The sequence below is a fragment of the Mauremys reevesii genome, linkage group 8, assembly GCF_016161935.1.
Source record: "Mauremys reevesii isolate NIE-2019 linkage group 8, ASM1616193v1, whole genome shotgun sequence".
Lineage (NCBI taxonomy): Eukaryota > Metazoa > Chordata > Testudines > Geoemydidae > Mauremys > Mauremys reevesii.
Genome location: NC_052630.1, coordinates 3,666,858 through 3,681,384, shown reverse-complemented (window position 1 = coordinate 3,681,384; position 14,527 = coordinate 3,666,858). Strand labels below are relative to the sequence as shown.

The 14,527-nt window shown below is 45.5% G+C and overlaps 1 protein-coding gene across 13 annotated transcripts in view; it reads left to right on the top strand.

Annotated features, from left to right (window-relative positions):
* SGCD (sarcoglycan delta) overlaps nucleotides 1–14,527 on the top strand; it is a 511,873-nt gene that overhangs the window by 326,679 nt on the left and 170,667 nt on the right. For all 13 annotated transcript variants that reach the window (XR_005583592.1, XM_039484141.1, XM_039484136.1 and 10 more), the window contains one exon: nucleotides 5,249–5,434. Coding sequence is in view for 12 of the 13 variants with exons in the window: in XM_039484141.1 (XP_039340075.1) it covers nucleotides 5,249–5,434 (186 nt within the window). In the remaining variant the exon portion in view is untranslated. Of the gene's footprint in view, nucleotides 1–5,248; nucleotides 5,435–14,527 lie in introns of those variants that run through there.

Sequence of the window (14,527 nt, the reverse complement as noted above, 5' to 3'; positions counted from 1 at the left end):
AGATACCGAGGCCTTGCTGCAAAAAGTTGCAGGGAGAAGTCTGTGTGGCACTGTCCCAGTGGCCTTTAAAGGTATGTCTATCCCCTGCTCCTGTGTGCATCCTCCCACTAGCTCTCAGCGAGCCAGCTAGGGTGACCAGATGTCCCGATTGTATAGGGACAGTCCCGATATTTGGGGCTTTTTCTTATATAGGCTCTTACTACCCCTCACCCCCTGTCCCAATTTTTCACACTTACTGTCTGGTCACCCTAGAGCCAGCAGAAGTATAAATAGAGATGAGAGCTGACATGAGCTGCAGGGTCACATCTCTAGATTGTAGTGTAAACTTAGCCTGAGAAGTAAATAAAGCTGTCTCCTTCTGGGCCTGATCTTCAGCCCATTGAGTCAGAGGAAAAGCTCCCATGGCTCCAATGGACTTTAGAGCAGGCCCTGTGTGTGGTATCTGGTATAAGGCGTCTCTAGGGTAAGCAGCTAATATTGGGAGTGAGGCAGCCGGGCGCAAAACCGGAAAGTTGTAAAGGGCAACCTCTGCAGTTCTGGATTTTGAGCAGGGTTGCAAGAGTGGCAGCGACTGTCTGATACTCCACGCAAGTGTCTTGAAACCCAGCGTGCGGAAAGGTGGGACGCTTCAATGCTGATGTATTCAGTGGCTATGTTACTTCTCTGGTTTTACCACTTCTGTTAGCATATAACTTTTTCACACGCTAACGTACAGTCAAACACTAGGCATGTCTATCCTGTCTTGAAACAAAAACCTAAAAGCTCAACAAATAACCCCTCCTCTGAATGTTCCTTTACAAACCAGTATTATGCAGTTCTAAAGGAAGAATCCTTGCAAAACAAAACACTCTTTCCAGATAATACTCTTCTTCGTGGTGCTTAGTTTGCTGCTTCATGTTTAAGTTGGGAGAAATTGCCAAGATGTAAACTATAACTAGCATATTTTTCTCTCACACATAGGGTAGAATATTGATAGCAGATGCTTCTTGCTTCTTTTGCAGTTGCCTTGCAAAGCTTTTCATTCTACTCATTTGTTTAATATCCCTCAGCACTGTAAGTCCATCAGTTTTTCTTTTCCTCTAGATAATGGACAGTCTGAGCCAGGGGCGGCTCTAGCAATTTCGCCGCCCCAAGCAGGGCGGCACGCCGCAGGGGGGCGCTCTGGCGGTCGCCGGTCCCGCGGCTCCGGTGGACCTCCTGCAGACGTGCCTGCGGAGGGTCCGCTGGTCCCGCGGCTCTGGTGGAGCATCCGCAGGCATGCCTGCGAGAGGTCCACCAGAGCCGCCTGCCGCCCCCCCGGCGACAGGCAGAGCGCCCCCCGCTGCATGCCGCCCCAAGCGCACGCTTGGTGCGCTGGCGTCTGGAGCCGGCCCTGGTCTGAGCATTTTCTTTTGTTGTCAGTGCAGTACGTTCCTTCTCTATGAATCCTATGTTATATTCTTGTTATAAACGTAGGGTGGCCCCATATATGCTGCAGTACTGTACGTGATACATCACTGTTCAGAAGAGAGCTGCACAAAATGTGAACCACAGAAATACTCACAATCAGCCTGTTTCTGTGGCTATGTGCTGTTCCCATAGAAATCTTTTGGTGTCTGCACGTTTACCAAAGTTGGACATGACATTTTCCCCACTCTCTGAATCACAGGGAAGGGAAAAAAAAGAGGAAACTTTTTTGCAATGTACACAGAGTTTGGAGCTGGATTGAAGTCACGTGTTGAAGTCATGTGGTACTTGTGTTTGGTTCATTGACTGGCTGAGCCTGCAGCATGATTCAATAGATTAGAGAGACAGTTCAGGCTTTCCAAGGGAGAGGTTGCATTTAGTGTGTGCTTTCCAGGATACCCTGCTTAGGGTTGCCAGCTTTCTATTTGCACAAAACCAACACCCTTGCCCTGCCTCCCTGCCCTGTCCCTCCGCTGAGGCCCCGCTCACTCCATCCCTGCTCCCTCTGTCGCTTGCTCTCCCCACCCTCCCTCACTCGCTCATTTTCACTGGGCTGGCTCAGGGAGTGGGAGCGCGGGAGGGGGGGAGGGCTCCGGCTAGGGGTGTGGGCTCTGAGATGGGGCCAGGGATGAGGAGTTTGGGGTGCAGGAGGGGTCTCCAGGCTCGGGGGTGGAGCCGAGGGGTTTGGAGTATGGGCTGAGGCAGGGGTGTGGGGTGTGGGCGGAGGTACGGGCTCTGGGCTGGGGGTGCGGGTTCTGGGGTGGGGCCAGAAATGAGGGGTTCAGGGTGCTGGAGGGGGCTCCGGGCTGGGGCAGGAGGTTGGGGTGCAGGGAGGGGGGTGAGGGCTCTGATGAGGGGCTTGGGGTGCAGGAGGGGGCTCCTCACACTATATTTAAGTGTATTTTTGCAAGGGAAATCCCAGGCCCTTTGTCTCTGGGTTTATCTCTGGAGACATAGATTCCACCTTCTGGATTGCTCTTAGATATCCCTGCTTGGGAATGGCTATTCTTACTGACTGACATTTCTGTGCCTCACATGATTCTAGGCTTAGTTTTGCAAGGAAATACAGTCCCTCGTGTCTGAAAGATAGTAAACTCAATCTTGCCGCTGAGCAGGGCTCAAAAGTAGGCAGAGGAGATTGTACTGTGGACTCTTGTGATAGTTGGTGTCTTACATAAAGCCCCACCTCCTGGAGTCATGTTATTACTTGAGACTCAGCTCTCTCTTTTTTTTTTTAAGCAAATGTCTAGCCCTCCAGGTTATGGAGAAAAGTTTGAAAATGTGACCCAAGTGTACTCTCAGCTTAAAAACTAAAATACAAATAAACACCCCCCCCCCAACATTTATTATTTTCAAAATCTTGTGATTTTTAAACCAATCTCACATTTTGGGGGGCCTGACCTGTGAATTTTGAATGCGTGAGTTGGCAGTACAGACACTAAGCCACCTTACCAGAGCCAGGGGCTGAACCTGTCATTGGTATGAATTGGAGGGGCACAAAATGGATGAGTAGAGTGACTCAGAGCCCAGGTGTGAGGTGTAGTGAAGGAGGAGGGAACGCCTGCTGACCTCTCACTCTGTGAATGAAAAGCTCCCCTTTAGCCGTCCTGTTTCCCATCTCAGCACAAAAGTTGGCACAAAGGCCAGAGATTGGTAGTGATTCCTAAGCTAGACGCTTTCAGACTGCCTCCTAGAATTGCCATCACCTGTGTCCTGTGCTGTGGCGGGTAGCACAAAATGGCCAAAGAGCAATGAGTTGTTCCGTTGCCAAAGATGCAACATGAACTTCAGCCCTGAAGCAAATGGAGTTACACGAAGGAGGAATTTGCCCCACAGGGACGCATGGTAGGCTCTGCACCAGTATCTCCCGAGGACTATGCCTTAATAGCACAGTCCTGGCCCAGGGAATACACAAGCTCTGAGCAAAACTCCTCCTAAAAGCCGGCAAATACTCTAATAGTGGTAATAAAGATGTTGCTACCAAATGACTTCTCATTTCCATTAGGTTTTTGTTCTCACCATCTTGTATGGAGGAGGACGTATGTCACTTCATCCTCTGTTGCAACTTTTGTAATTCATGTAAAACAAAGACTGATGGAAAATGTAGCGAGCAAGGAGGCAGTGGCCTTGAGTCTGTAGCTCCAGAGAGCTCCCAGTAACCTCTTAATCTGTCTCTAGCAGGCTAATTGCAAAACATTCAGCAAACTACTTGGTGTTAGGAATTTTCAGTTATCCAGGGATGGTTATAATTCTTAGTCCTGCCTCAGTGCAGAGGAATGGACCTGATGAGGTCCCTTCCATTCCAACATTTTCATGATTCTTTGATCTTCGGCTTGTCCCTTCAGGCCTGCAAACGTAAGAAGCAGTTCCCTGGGGAAATCCTATGAAATTGTTGCAAAATGAGTCGGGAACCTTTTATACAGCAGTAGTTTAGTTCAGCAGGTAGTGCTCACGCCGTGGTTAGGATGTTAAGGGCCAGATTGTGACAACCATTATATTGGGTGCACAGGGGAGAAGGGGTGTACAAGGAGTGTTGCACGCGCACACTCTCACAAGCTTTCTCTTACACCCGAAGGGCTGTGCCAGCGCCTCGTCCAACCCCTGTGATTTGGAAGTGCAGAAGTGGCTCCTTCTTCTCTTGGGAGCAAGATGCCAGAAAAAGGGTGCAAAGAGGCACAGGAAGCCAGCATGTTGGAGTGGACAATGACTAATGCAACATGCCCACCCCCTCTGTGCCCAGGAAAGCACCAAAAGAGATCATGCCTCAGGCAAACGTAAACTCCTTGGTGCTCCAGCTGACGGGGTGCAGCTCTGCATGGTTCCCTGCTCAGGACTATGGCATATATGCTACTGTCTATTCCTGTGACCAAAATTGTGCACCCCTTACGAATGGGAGCCTTTACTCATGCTAGAAGTCTCACTGAAATCCAGGGGAGAGTTCACATGAGTAAGAAACTACGGGTTGCGCAACCAGGCTCTTGTTGGTGGAATCAAAAAAAATCTGTGCATTTTGCAGGAACACCACAGAGCTGGTGTTTGGAGACACCTTAGTAACTACACCTACTTCCTTTCCTCTCTCTCCTCTTTTACCCCCAAGACCCTTGCATGGCTTTCCCAGTGCACTGCCACAAACACGCAGTGCCTCCCTGTTCAGCAAAGCAAGTGTAAGTGGCAGAGCCAGCAATAACAGAAACCTCCGTTCGGTGTAAATCTTTCAGCGGTAATTTGATTTGGGATGCGCAGCTGGAGAACTTCACATTTTAAGTTTCCCTGGGGCAGGGGGTAGGGATGAGGAGGGAGAAATAAAGAAGCCAAACTCCTCCCCACTTCTCCTTTTTCTTGGCCACCAAGAATAATTCTATTTGAGGTGATTTTTTTTTAATGAAAGCCTCTGAGAAGTAATATTGCGTCTTCAAACCAAACTGCTGAACTCAACTTCTTTTGCCCAAGCGCATGCAAAAATTTTACTCTCCAGATTTTGAGAGGGCCCGGAGTGCCTGCCTTGCAAAAAACGGAGCTGCTGAGAGAGTCACTGGAGAGTGGTCTCTATGGGAAGCCCTTACACAGTGCGTGCGCTTCTATAAAAACTGTATTATGATGTATATAAAATGAGCTGTGAGAGGAACAACACAGAAACAAGCCACAGGGAGAGGCACTGTCCAGCTGGTAATTTCTGAATTTAAAAATGCTCTAATCAGCATAGATCCATGTTCCAAGACAAGTCATTCTCACAAGCCATTTCTCACCATCTGATTCGTCCTGCAGCGTAACGGTCATGCTTATTTTTCTGTGCTTGTTTCAGATGCCTCAGGAACAGTACGCACACAGGAGTGCCATGCAGAGCTCAGAAGGCCCGCAGGTATACAAAGTGGGGATTTACGGCTGGAGGAAGAGATGCCTCTATTTCTTTGTGCTACTCCTAATGATTTTAATCCTGGTGAACCTTGCCATGACCATCTGGATTCTCAAGGTTATGAATTTCACAATTGTAAGTAGGGGTTTTCAAAACGGGGGGTGAATCCTGGGGGAGGCCGATTAAATTTCCTTCAGGCATCATTTAAGATACAGCTTCATGGTGTTTGGGTTCCCAGATATTATGGGCCAAGTGTGAAGATCTTCAATAATCTACTTAATCTCCTGGAGAAGGATTCTCAAGGCTGGATGCAGTTTTATCAAGCCTAGGCATTCAAAAATCATGCGTTAGCTCCCCCAAAATAATGAAATTGGCTGAAAAGTCATATTTGAAAACATGCTCAATTTGGCATGTTTTTTTACCTATTATTTGTCTCTGTTTTTGAGCCTTTTTGCTTTACATTTTTCAGCTTTCCTTCATGAGAGCTAGAAGCTTTTTAAAAAAATGAAAGATGCGATTCTAACGTAATGTCATGTCTCCAGAAACTGAGGCTTTATGAAAAACAGCCAAAAAATTGTGTAACTTCTGATAAAATCATAAGAGCTGGTCACATTGCGTGTCTCGTTTAGATGAAAATTAGCAGAGCGTAGTCTGTCCTCTGGATGCAGGAGTGTCCATCTGGTTCTCCTGTTAATACTTCAAGCCGGAATCACCTGCTGACTGGGACCCAGATACAGGGCCCAATCCAACTCCCACCAAAGTTCAATGGATAAACTCCTGTCAAACCTAATGGGAGATAGACTACACAGGAATCAATTCCAGCCTCTGGAGCCAATTCTATTTACACTCTTTTGTGAGGAGTTAAATTGTGCATAGACCTTTAGTTGGCCCTCCACACGGGAGTGAGGTTCACCTGTAGTACACATGGAGATAAACTAAAAGTCAGCGTACAGTGAAACATCGCACCATGACACACTAAATCCACATCTCGGGAAGATCTGCTATAAAGCCACTCACCAGACTCCAGTTTGAAAGCGAGCTGAGCAGAGTAATAACGATAGGATTACGTCTTGAGGAAGAGAGAACTTTGTCAAGCTGGTCAGGTGGAAATTGCTTGGGAGCATCAGGGTCTTTAGATGGTGCTAACTTTGAAAATGTAACCACAGAGCTATCTCCTGAGAGAGCTGTAAGATCAGATTCCACCTGGTCAGTTTCTTAGATCTGTGGGGCCTGATGAGATTAGCACTTTTGAAGCATCTCGTCTTTGTTTTCCCCCCTTTTCTTCACTTGATTCAGTCCAAGCTCTGATCAGACCTAACCTACGTTATCTCTTTGACAGTCGGAAGAGGTTGAGTCCAACAGACTAACTACTATGCCATTTATCAGAGGGGTAGCCGTGTTAGTCTCGATCTGTAAAAAGCGACAGAGTCCTGTGGCACCTTCTGTTAGTCTATAAGGTGCCACAGGACTCTGTTGCTTTTTACTATGCCATTATAATTTGTGGCGCTCTAACAATTGTACTTTCAAGATGTACAGTAAATGGCAATGCAGTTGTACTGCATGTGTGCTTTGGGAGGAAAACCTTTTAAAGCAGTAATCTAGAAGAAATTAGCTATTACCCATAGTTAACTAAGGGGTGAGCGAAAATTAGTAATGATTAAAGCTTTACCAAACCAGTTATTTACTTTGATGGGATTAGTGCCCTTATTAAGTAAAACTTGTGTGTTCTTACAGTAATACATTTTAGAAAATAGCTGCTGGGACATGAATATTGCTGCAGTGTTGGAAAACTGCTCTTATCCCAGCTATTAATACCTGGTTGTAAGCCAGTGTTCTAACTCACCAGCTTATGCACCAAAGAACAATCGCCAGCCACTGGGTTTCAGTCCCGTTTTCTTCAGAGACTCAGCTTTATTTCTGCAAAATAACATACGTTCAACACATCAATCGTATCCTTCTTCCCTGGCCAAGGTCTTCTGCAGGGGCCTATCTATGCCCTACAGGATTATGTCCCTGTGAACCCAGGCAAGCCTCTACTTCCTTCTTGATTGTACTCTGCTTGAGTGATATGTAAACTGGGTTCTTCCTCCTGACCCAGGGACTCTTGCAGGAGCCTGCCTGGCAGTGCCTGCAGCTGTTCAGCTCAACTGCGCTACTTGCTGGCTTATATGAAGAAGAGGTGATCTTCAAGCGATCACCTGATCCCTGGCCTTAAAGCATCCGCTAATTGGTCACAGATACGGCTGGGTCCAATTCCCCTTAAAGGGCCGGCCACTCTGTGAGACTGGTTTTGTACCAGTCCTAGGGTAAAATAGATTCCAATAGGTATTTAATTAATTCATTTTCATAACGTGTACGTTTAGTAGGCAGTGAACAGTTTGTGGTGATAATAATTCAGGCTATAAATCCTGAAGCCTGAAAGGGGATCTGTTCTGTAGGGATTTGTAAAACCTATGCTCAGGTATAAGCCAATACATTTGAATCACGTCGTGAAATGAAATGCACATATACATATACACCAATGTCCAAACTCTGTCACAGACACAGAGCCACAAAACCCAGGCGAAGTCTGTGTTTCAGTGGGCACAGTACTTTCAATTTTTACTTTTGTTCCCAAGCATTGCAATCCCTTATAGGGGTGTGTGACTCAGAGTGACTGAATCAGTCCCCGAGGAAAGAGTTCAGTACTGTTAGGTATCCGTGCATAATCAGTTCTGTTACCCAACTGTCCGAGATGGTCCAGAAACACATTTTTAGAATGCTTCCCCCTTACCCCCATGCTCTTTTCCTCCTGATCTCTGAATGGGTGGGGCCAGTGAGTCATGTTTCATGTGCCTGGTTGGGTAATAACCAGGGTAATAACATGAAAGGATTCCATTTTTATTCAATTAAGCTGGCTCACTATTGAATCAATTATGTATGGAACTGCTCAAACTGCAGTTTAACCCCCCGCCCCCCACACTTCCCTTGTCATATGCATGAAGCGCAGAATGCCTGGTGTCTTTTCCAGACATTTCCCTCCTGCAACCCATGATCTTCCCTCCAAGTTCCATGAAGGTTGCTACAAGTCAGGAAGTGTGTTTTAGAGATGGAGGAGGTTTGAAGTCCTGCCTGGATCTTTCTCCTCTGGTGTACTTGTTCCAGGTCTCTCCGCTGAATGCAGAATGATAATGACATGTCTGGAATTGCCAAAAGGACTGTGTACTTCTGTTGTAAAGACAAAACTCTTTGTTGAAGGAGATTTGTCATCTGCAGCAAAAGGAAGAAGCACTGCTGAGTGGGGAGGAGGTTTTTTGGCCTTTGGCTGGTAGGCAGTGAATGAGGTCACACTTTGCCCCCTGTCCTCTTCCCACCCCCCAGCTCACCCCATAAAGCTCCAGTGAGTTGAGCTTCACAGGGAGGTCCTTGCAGTACAAGGGCACATTATATCCAGTAGGTGTGCTCATTGCCTGTTAGTAAGCACAGCAAACCTTCTGCTATGGAAACCTCAGGAGTTTAATGAATGCTGATAATGGAGACTGGGGAAAGGAGGAGGAAAGGACAGCGTTGGGGGCGGGGAACCCTTCCCAAAGCAGAGCTGTTCTTCTGGAGATAACCATAGGCACCAACTTCTCCCGCCCCTGCCCCATCCCCATCCCAACCCCTTCCCCAAAGTCTCTGCCCCTCTCCCTGCCCCTATTGGACTCCTTCTCCGAATCCCTGCCTTGGCCCTGCCTCTTCCCCTGAGCGCGCTGCATTCCCTCTCCTCCCCGTTCCTCCCACAGCTTGTTATGCTGCAAAACAGCTGTTTCACGGCGGCAAGCGCTGGGAGGAGAAGCGGGGATGCGGTGCGCTCAGGGGAGGAGGCGGAGGTGAGCTGGGGTGGGGCAGGGGGCTGCCGGTGGGTGCAGAGCACCCACCAACTTTTCCCCGTGGATGTTCCAGCCCCAGAGTCAGCGCCTATGGAGATAACAATCTTCTCCATTTGCACCAAATCAAGTGAAATACCTTTGCACCTCTTTAATTCCACCCTACTCGTTTTCCACCATTCAGGCTTGCGGAGGCATTCTTCCCAGTGCAGCCCTTTATCAAATGAGTCTTGGCTGCGGGACATTTGAACACCAGTGCTATTGAATGACGAATGCCTAACTCATGTAATTTGGTATTTCGTAAGGTTAAATGTTTGAAGGTTTAAAACAGAAACGAAGTATCTGCGCTTCTCTTTTTGCAGACTGATTTAAGCAGCCTTGCCTTGCATCTCCATTGCCTTGCATCTGGGGAAGTCATTCACGCCTGTGTGTAGGATTTGACACCCAGTTTGCACAGCAATGAATGGCTGCACAAGATGCAAAGCAGAGGATAATCAGACCCATGGTGTCCAGTGGGCATGTATTCTTATGCCTGTGCAGAGCCGCATGATGTCAGTGGGATCGGCAAAGATTCATTCTTGGAGCTCCAATTGCAGGATTGTAGCGCAAGTTCCTAATTGTCTTCCTATTTGAGTTCCGCTTTTCATAATGTCTAATAAGGTAGTTCTTTAACAATGGACCTTGCTGGTAACTACCTTTTAATGAATACACACATACCTATGTACATATATGCTTGGTAGTTAGATGCTAAGGACCTGTGTTTTGACAATTACTGTAATCAATTTAGACCATCTTTAAATAGTGTTCTGTTGTATAGATTTTCAAATATAACAATAAAAGATGTACTTATTTAAGCACACAAGAAAACAGGTTCCTAATTTCAAATAACATGAGGCCAGGTAGGCTCATAGAATGAGGAATGACAAACCATTGGCCACCTTCCACAAAGCTAGAATCAGATGCCTTTTATTGCAAATAATGTAACAGTTTAAAACATTTCCCATGGGACCCATCTGTGGAGACTCTTGGATAACAGCAAGACAGCTAAATAGTGTTGATAAGAGAATAATGGCCAATAAGCTTCATTAAATGCCAAATGCCAAACTGCACTTCTGCTCATAAAGCTAATCAGGATTGGCTCACTGCTTGCTTATTTTCCCCCTGTTCTCCTATTTGCTATAGCTGCAGTCAGTTATTTCATCCTATTTGTAGATTGTAAACTCTGTGGTTAGGGGCTGTCTTGTCATATTTGTGTACAGTGTCTAGTGGCCTTGATCCCTGATTGAGGCCTCTAGACATTATCGTAATACATGTATTTGTTCCTAAGTCATCTTGCAAGATGACAATTCCTGCAAAGTGCAGATCCTATAAAATCATTTACAAGGAAACTATTTTGTAACTTCCAAGTTCCGCTGGCCCTTCAAATCCGCACCACAGGGTAAAGCCAGTATCTCCTTCCAAACGCATGTGTGCCAGCATCTCTCATTCACACGGGTAGGAGAACCCAAATATAGGGAGATTAGGTTCCCCGGCCACGTTAACGCTCCATCCACACCCTGCCTCCATTTCCCCCGGCACAGGAGGGTGTGACTTTATCACATGCAAAGAGCAGAGAGGGAGTTTGAGTGTTGTGTGGAGATTTCTGCAAGTCCAGGCTGACCTGATTTCTGCAAATCCATACCTGCCATGTTACATTCTGTGTTCTTCACCTTCTGGGAAATGGAACATAGGAATTACCAGACTGCATCAGACCAGTGGTCCATCTAGTCCCATAGCCTATCTCCAACAGCGACTAGAATCCTGCTGTAGGAAATTGAAGTAATCTGCCCACACAAAAGATTCTTGCTAACCCCTGTCAGTCAGAGATTTACCCTAATCGTAGCCCACAGAAACTCCCCATTCTCCTTCCTGTGCCACTCAAGGATTTACAGGATTTGGGGTCTTTAATTCCAGCGTCTGGCATTTCTTAAAGTTAAACATTGCAGAGGAACAGACCAATGCCTGTGTGATGTTTTTGTTTAAATAAATGAAGTCTCATTTAAAGCTGAAAATGTGTATTTAAATATTGCAAGTGAATTGTTAACAACAGAAAGAGGCTAAATGTTGCTGTGTATGCGGTATAAAGGCTGAGTAGTGATACTATCCTGATTTCTTTATTAAAAGACCATAAGAAAAAAAGAGCTTTGTAAAGTTGGTTATAAAGAGTTATTTTAATACAATTAGTCCCCCTGGTGTGTAAAGTACCTGCCACATTTTAATTACATGAAAACAGTAGAGTAATAACACAGCAGTGAAGATGGATTAGAGTTAGGAGAACTCATCTCAGCTAATAGGCGGGCTTCTCTTACTAATGGTTTAAAGTAATAGGGTTTGTTTTAATTATTTTTTTCATTAAAAATTTCTTCTGAATAAAATGTGATCCTACAGTCTGGGCTCCCTTGTCGCTGGTTTCTCTGGGGTCTCCCTAGAGGTAAGAAGATATTTTGCTCTGCCAGCGTTAGAAGTAAAAATACTCAGCCTTGCGGCTTAAAGTTCTCCTCTATATTTTACAGCTACTGTAATCAATCAGCTGAAAGTGGTTAGGTTTGGAATTAGATTTAAAGTTGCATCAGCTTTATTGCTGCAGGGGCCACGTTTCTCCCTCTCTCACAAAAATTGTACATTTCCCCCCTCTTAATTCATTTTGTTCCTTTTATAAGATGAGAAATACATTTTTTTGAGATTTTCTACTCCACTCAGGCACTTTGTATATTTCACCTTGTTCCAAGTTCACCTCTCTCCAAGTTCTACAGAACTGCTTCTCTCGATGTAAAGGCCCTAATCTTTATCAGGCTCCAGCCGCGACTGCAATGCAATGTATGGATCTCTCGTGCAGTGGTTCTCACTCCAGGGTGGCAGCATCCGAGCTGTGGCCCCCGCTTCCCCCACCCAGGGCAGTGGGGCTCAGTCTCCACCCTCCTCCCGGGGTCATGTTGTAACTTTGTTGTCAGAAGGGGGTTGTGGTGCAGTGACGTTTGCGAGCCCTTGCTCCAGTGCTAGACAACAAAAGAGTCCATGGCTGAAAGCCGGACCCCATTGAAGTCAATGAGCGTTTTGTCAGGATTTCACCCCATGGATTTTTCCTCGGAATTCTGCACACCAAGTTTTCATTTACGCCCTGGTAGAATGAAAAATGATTCCCGCCCCCCCCATTATCAGAGATCAAATCTCCTTGTACCCCATATGAAAAAGAGGCTTTTTAAGGGTAAATCCAATACTTGATGGCCTCTAGTCATTTGGTATCTGGTGTAGTAGGGGATTTGAGTGCACATTTTTGTTAGTAGCTCAACCTTTTCACTACGAAGTTTCTGCCGTCCCCTGGGGTGTATACCATCCAGTCGTGAGGACCTGCTGCTCTTCAGTTCATCTGTTTCATTTGGCACCTCAATCTCTGACATTGCATCATCTTTATTACCAAAAAAGCCCGTCTTCTGGGATTCACATCTCCCCAACTTCCTCTCTTGTGACGATTACTGCAAAGAAATCATTTAGTTTGTCAGCAGTGTCCTTATCCTCCTCAATTGTTCCCTTTATCCCTGATGGTCCAGTGGCCCTATTGATTCACTGGCAGCCTTCTTACTTCCAATATACTTAAATAATGACTTCTTGTTTGTTTTCCTGCCTTTGGCTATTTGCTCTTCAAATCTCCTGTTAGGGCTCCTAATTTCCTTCTTACATTTCACCTGCCATAGTTTATGCTCTTTTTATTGCTTTTGTGGGCTAAATTGCTCTCCTCTGAAGAGTACCTCATTGATTTGAATAGCTCCTTGAACCTTGCTACTAGGCTGAATTTGGTTTTATCTTTAAATGTACAAGGGATGGGGTTTTTGATTGATTGTTATTTGTGTTTGTTAATTTAACAGGATTTCTTTATTTTACTCTCACTAATGACTACATCCCAACTCCCCTGCTGTCTGTCAGTGCCTCTTTCTCATTCTGTCCAGAGCTTCTCTGGACTTTATATGGTTAGGCCGCCGATTTAATTACGTAGGTACTACTTTGTGACTGGATGGTCTTAAATCAGTACAAGAGCTTCTTAAATCATTTCAGCTTAAATCGATTACAGGCTTAAACTAGAGTGATTTAAGACACTCCTAAAACCATCAAGGATTGTCCACACACGGACTTGCTCCCACGTTTCTAAATTGGTTTAAAATCACTCCTTTTAGTTAAAGTCATGCAGTTTTGTGTGTAGAGCAGGCCTCAGAGAACAAGATTAGGGACCTCTCTAGCCAGCTCTGTGTTTATACATTTCCAGCATAACGCACAAGGACTTTGCTCCTTTTAGCGACTCAGTTACAATCTTTCCTGTTTGATTTGGTAGCACTGATATAAATAAGGCAAAGTATAAGGCCAGAGAGACTCAGGCCCACAGACTTCAGAAAGTTGAGTTTTATTAATCCCAAAATTAACTCCACGAATTAAATTTAAAAGTTTCAGACTGAAAGAAAAATGTCTCATTCACTGGAATTCCCAAGCAGTCCGAACTCCTCTGCCATCACTCGAGGGGAGGGTGGTCTACATAAAGGGAGATTTTGTGATGGGAGCTGCACTGATCAACCTATTGAATGAAAACGGTCAGTTTAATGATAGAGCAGATTACACCAGTGCTGAAATGTAAAGGGCACAGGAGTTGGGGGGCAGATAGCTCAGTGGTTTGAGCATTGACCTGCTATACCCAGGGTTGTGAGTTCAATCCCTGAGGGGGCCATTTAGGAATCTGGGGCAAAAATCTGCATGGGGGTTGGTCCTGCTTTGAGCAGGGGGTTGGACTAGATGGTCTCCTTAAGTCCCTTCCAACCCTGATATTCTTTTTTTTCTATTTTCTATTTTTTCTAATACAAAGGAGATCAGTAATCAAATATGTGGAACTTTTTTCTGTGCTTTAAAGAGATTACAAGGGCAGATATACCGCCCCCACTCAGTATATTTTCATATGAGAGAATGCAAAGTATCACAAACCTGCAACATGTGGTGCTTTCAACATATGCTTGCAGTTCAGTGCATGCGTACACACTTAATGTCGTCTGGCAGATCTGGTGTCTAGGCCCAGCTATCGAGTTAGAACAGCCAGGTTCCTGCACATCTACACAGCAAGGAAATACATCACCACATGAAAAATACATTACTGCTTTGTTTAGTTTCTCCAAGAACAGAGACAAAAATAGAATGGGAAGGGAGGTGAGGAGCAGGAGATTTGTAATGTGATATGGAGCATTTGGACTCTGACTCAAAAGTTCATTTCCAGCCAAAAGTTGTTGTTCTCCAGTAACTATCCTGCGGCCTGCAGTAGATGAAGGGATCTGATGAGCTAGGGACAGTTCCTAGTGAGGTGTGTCTG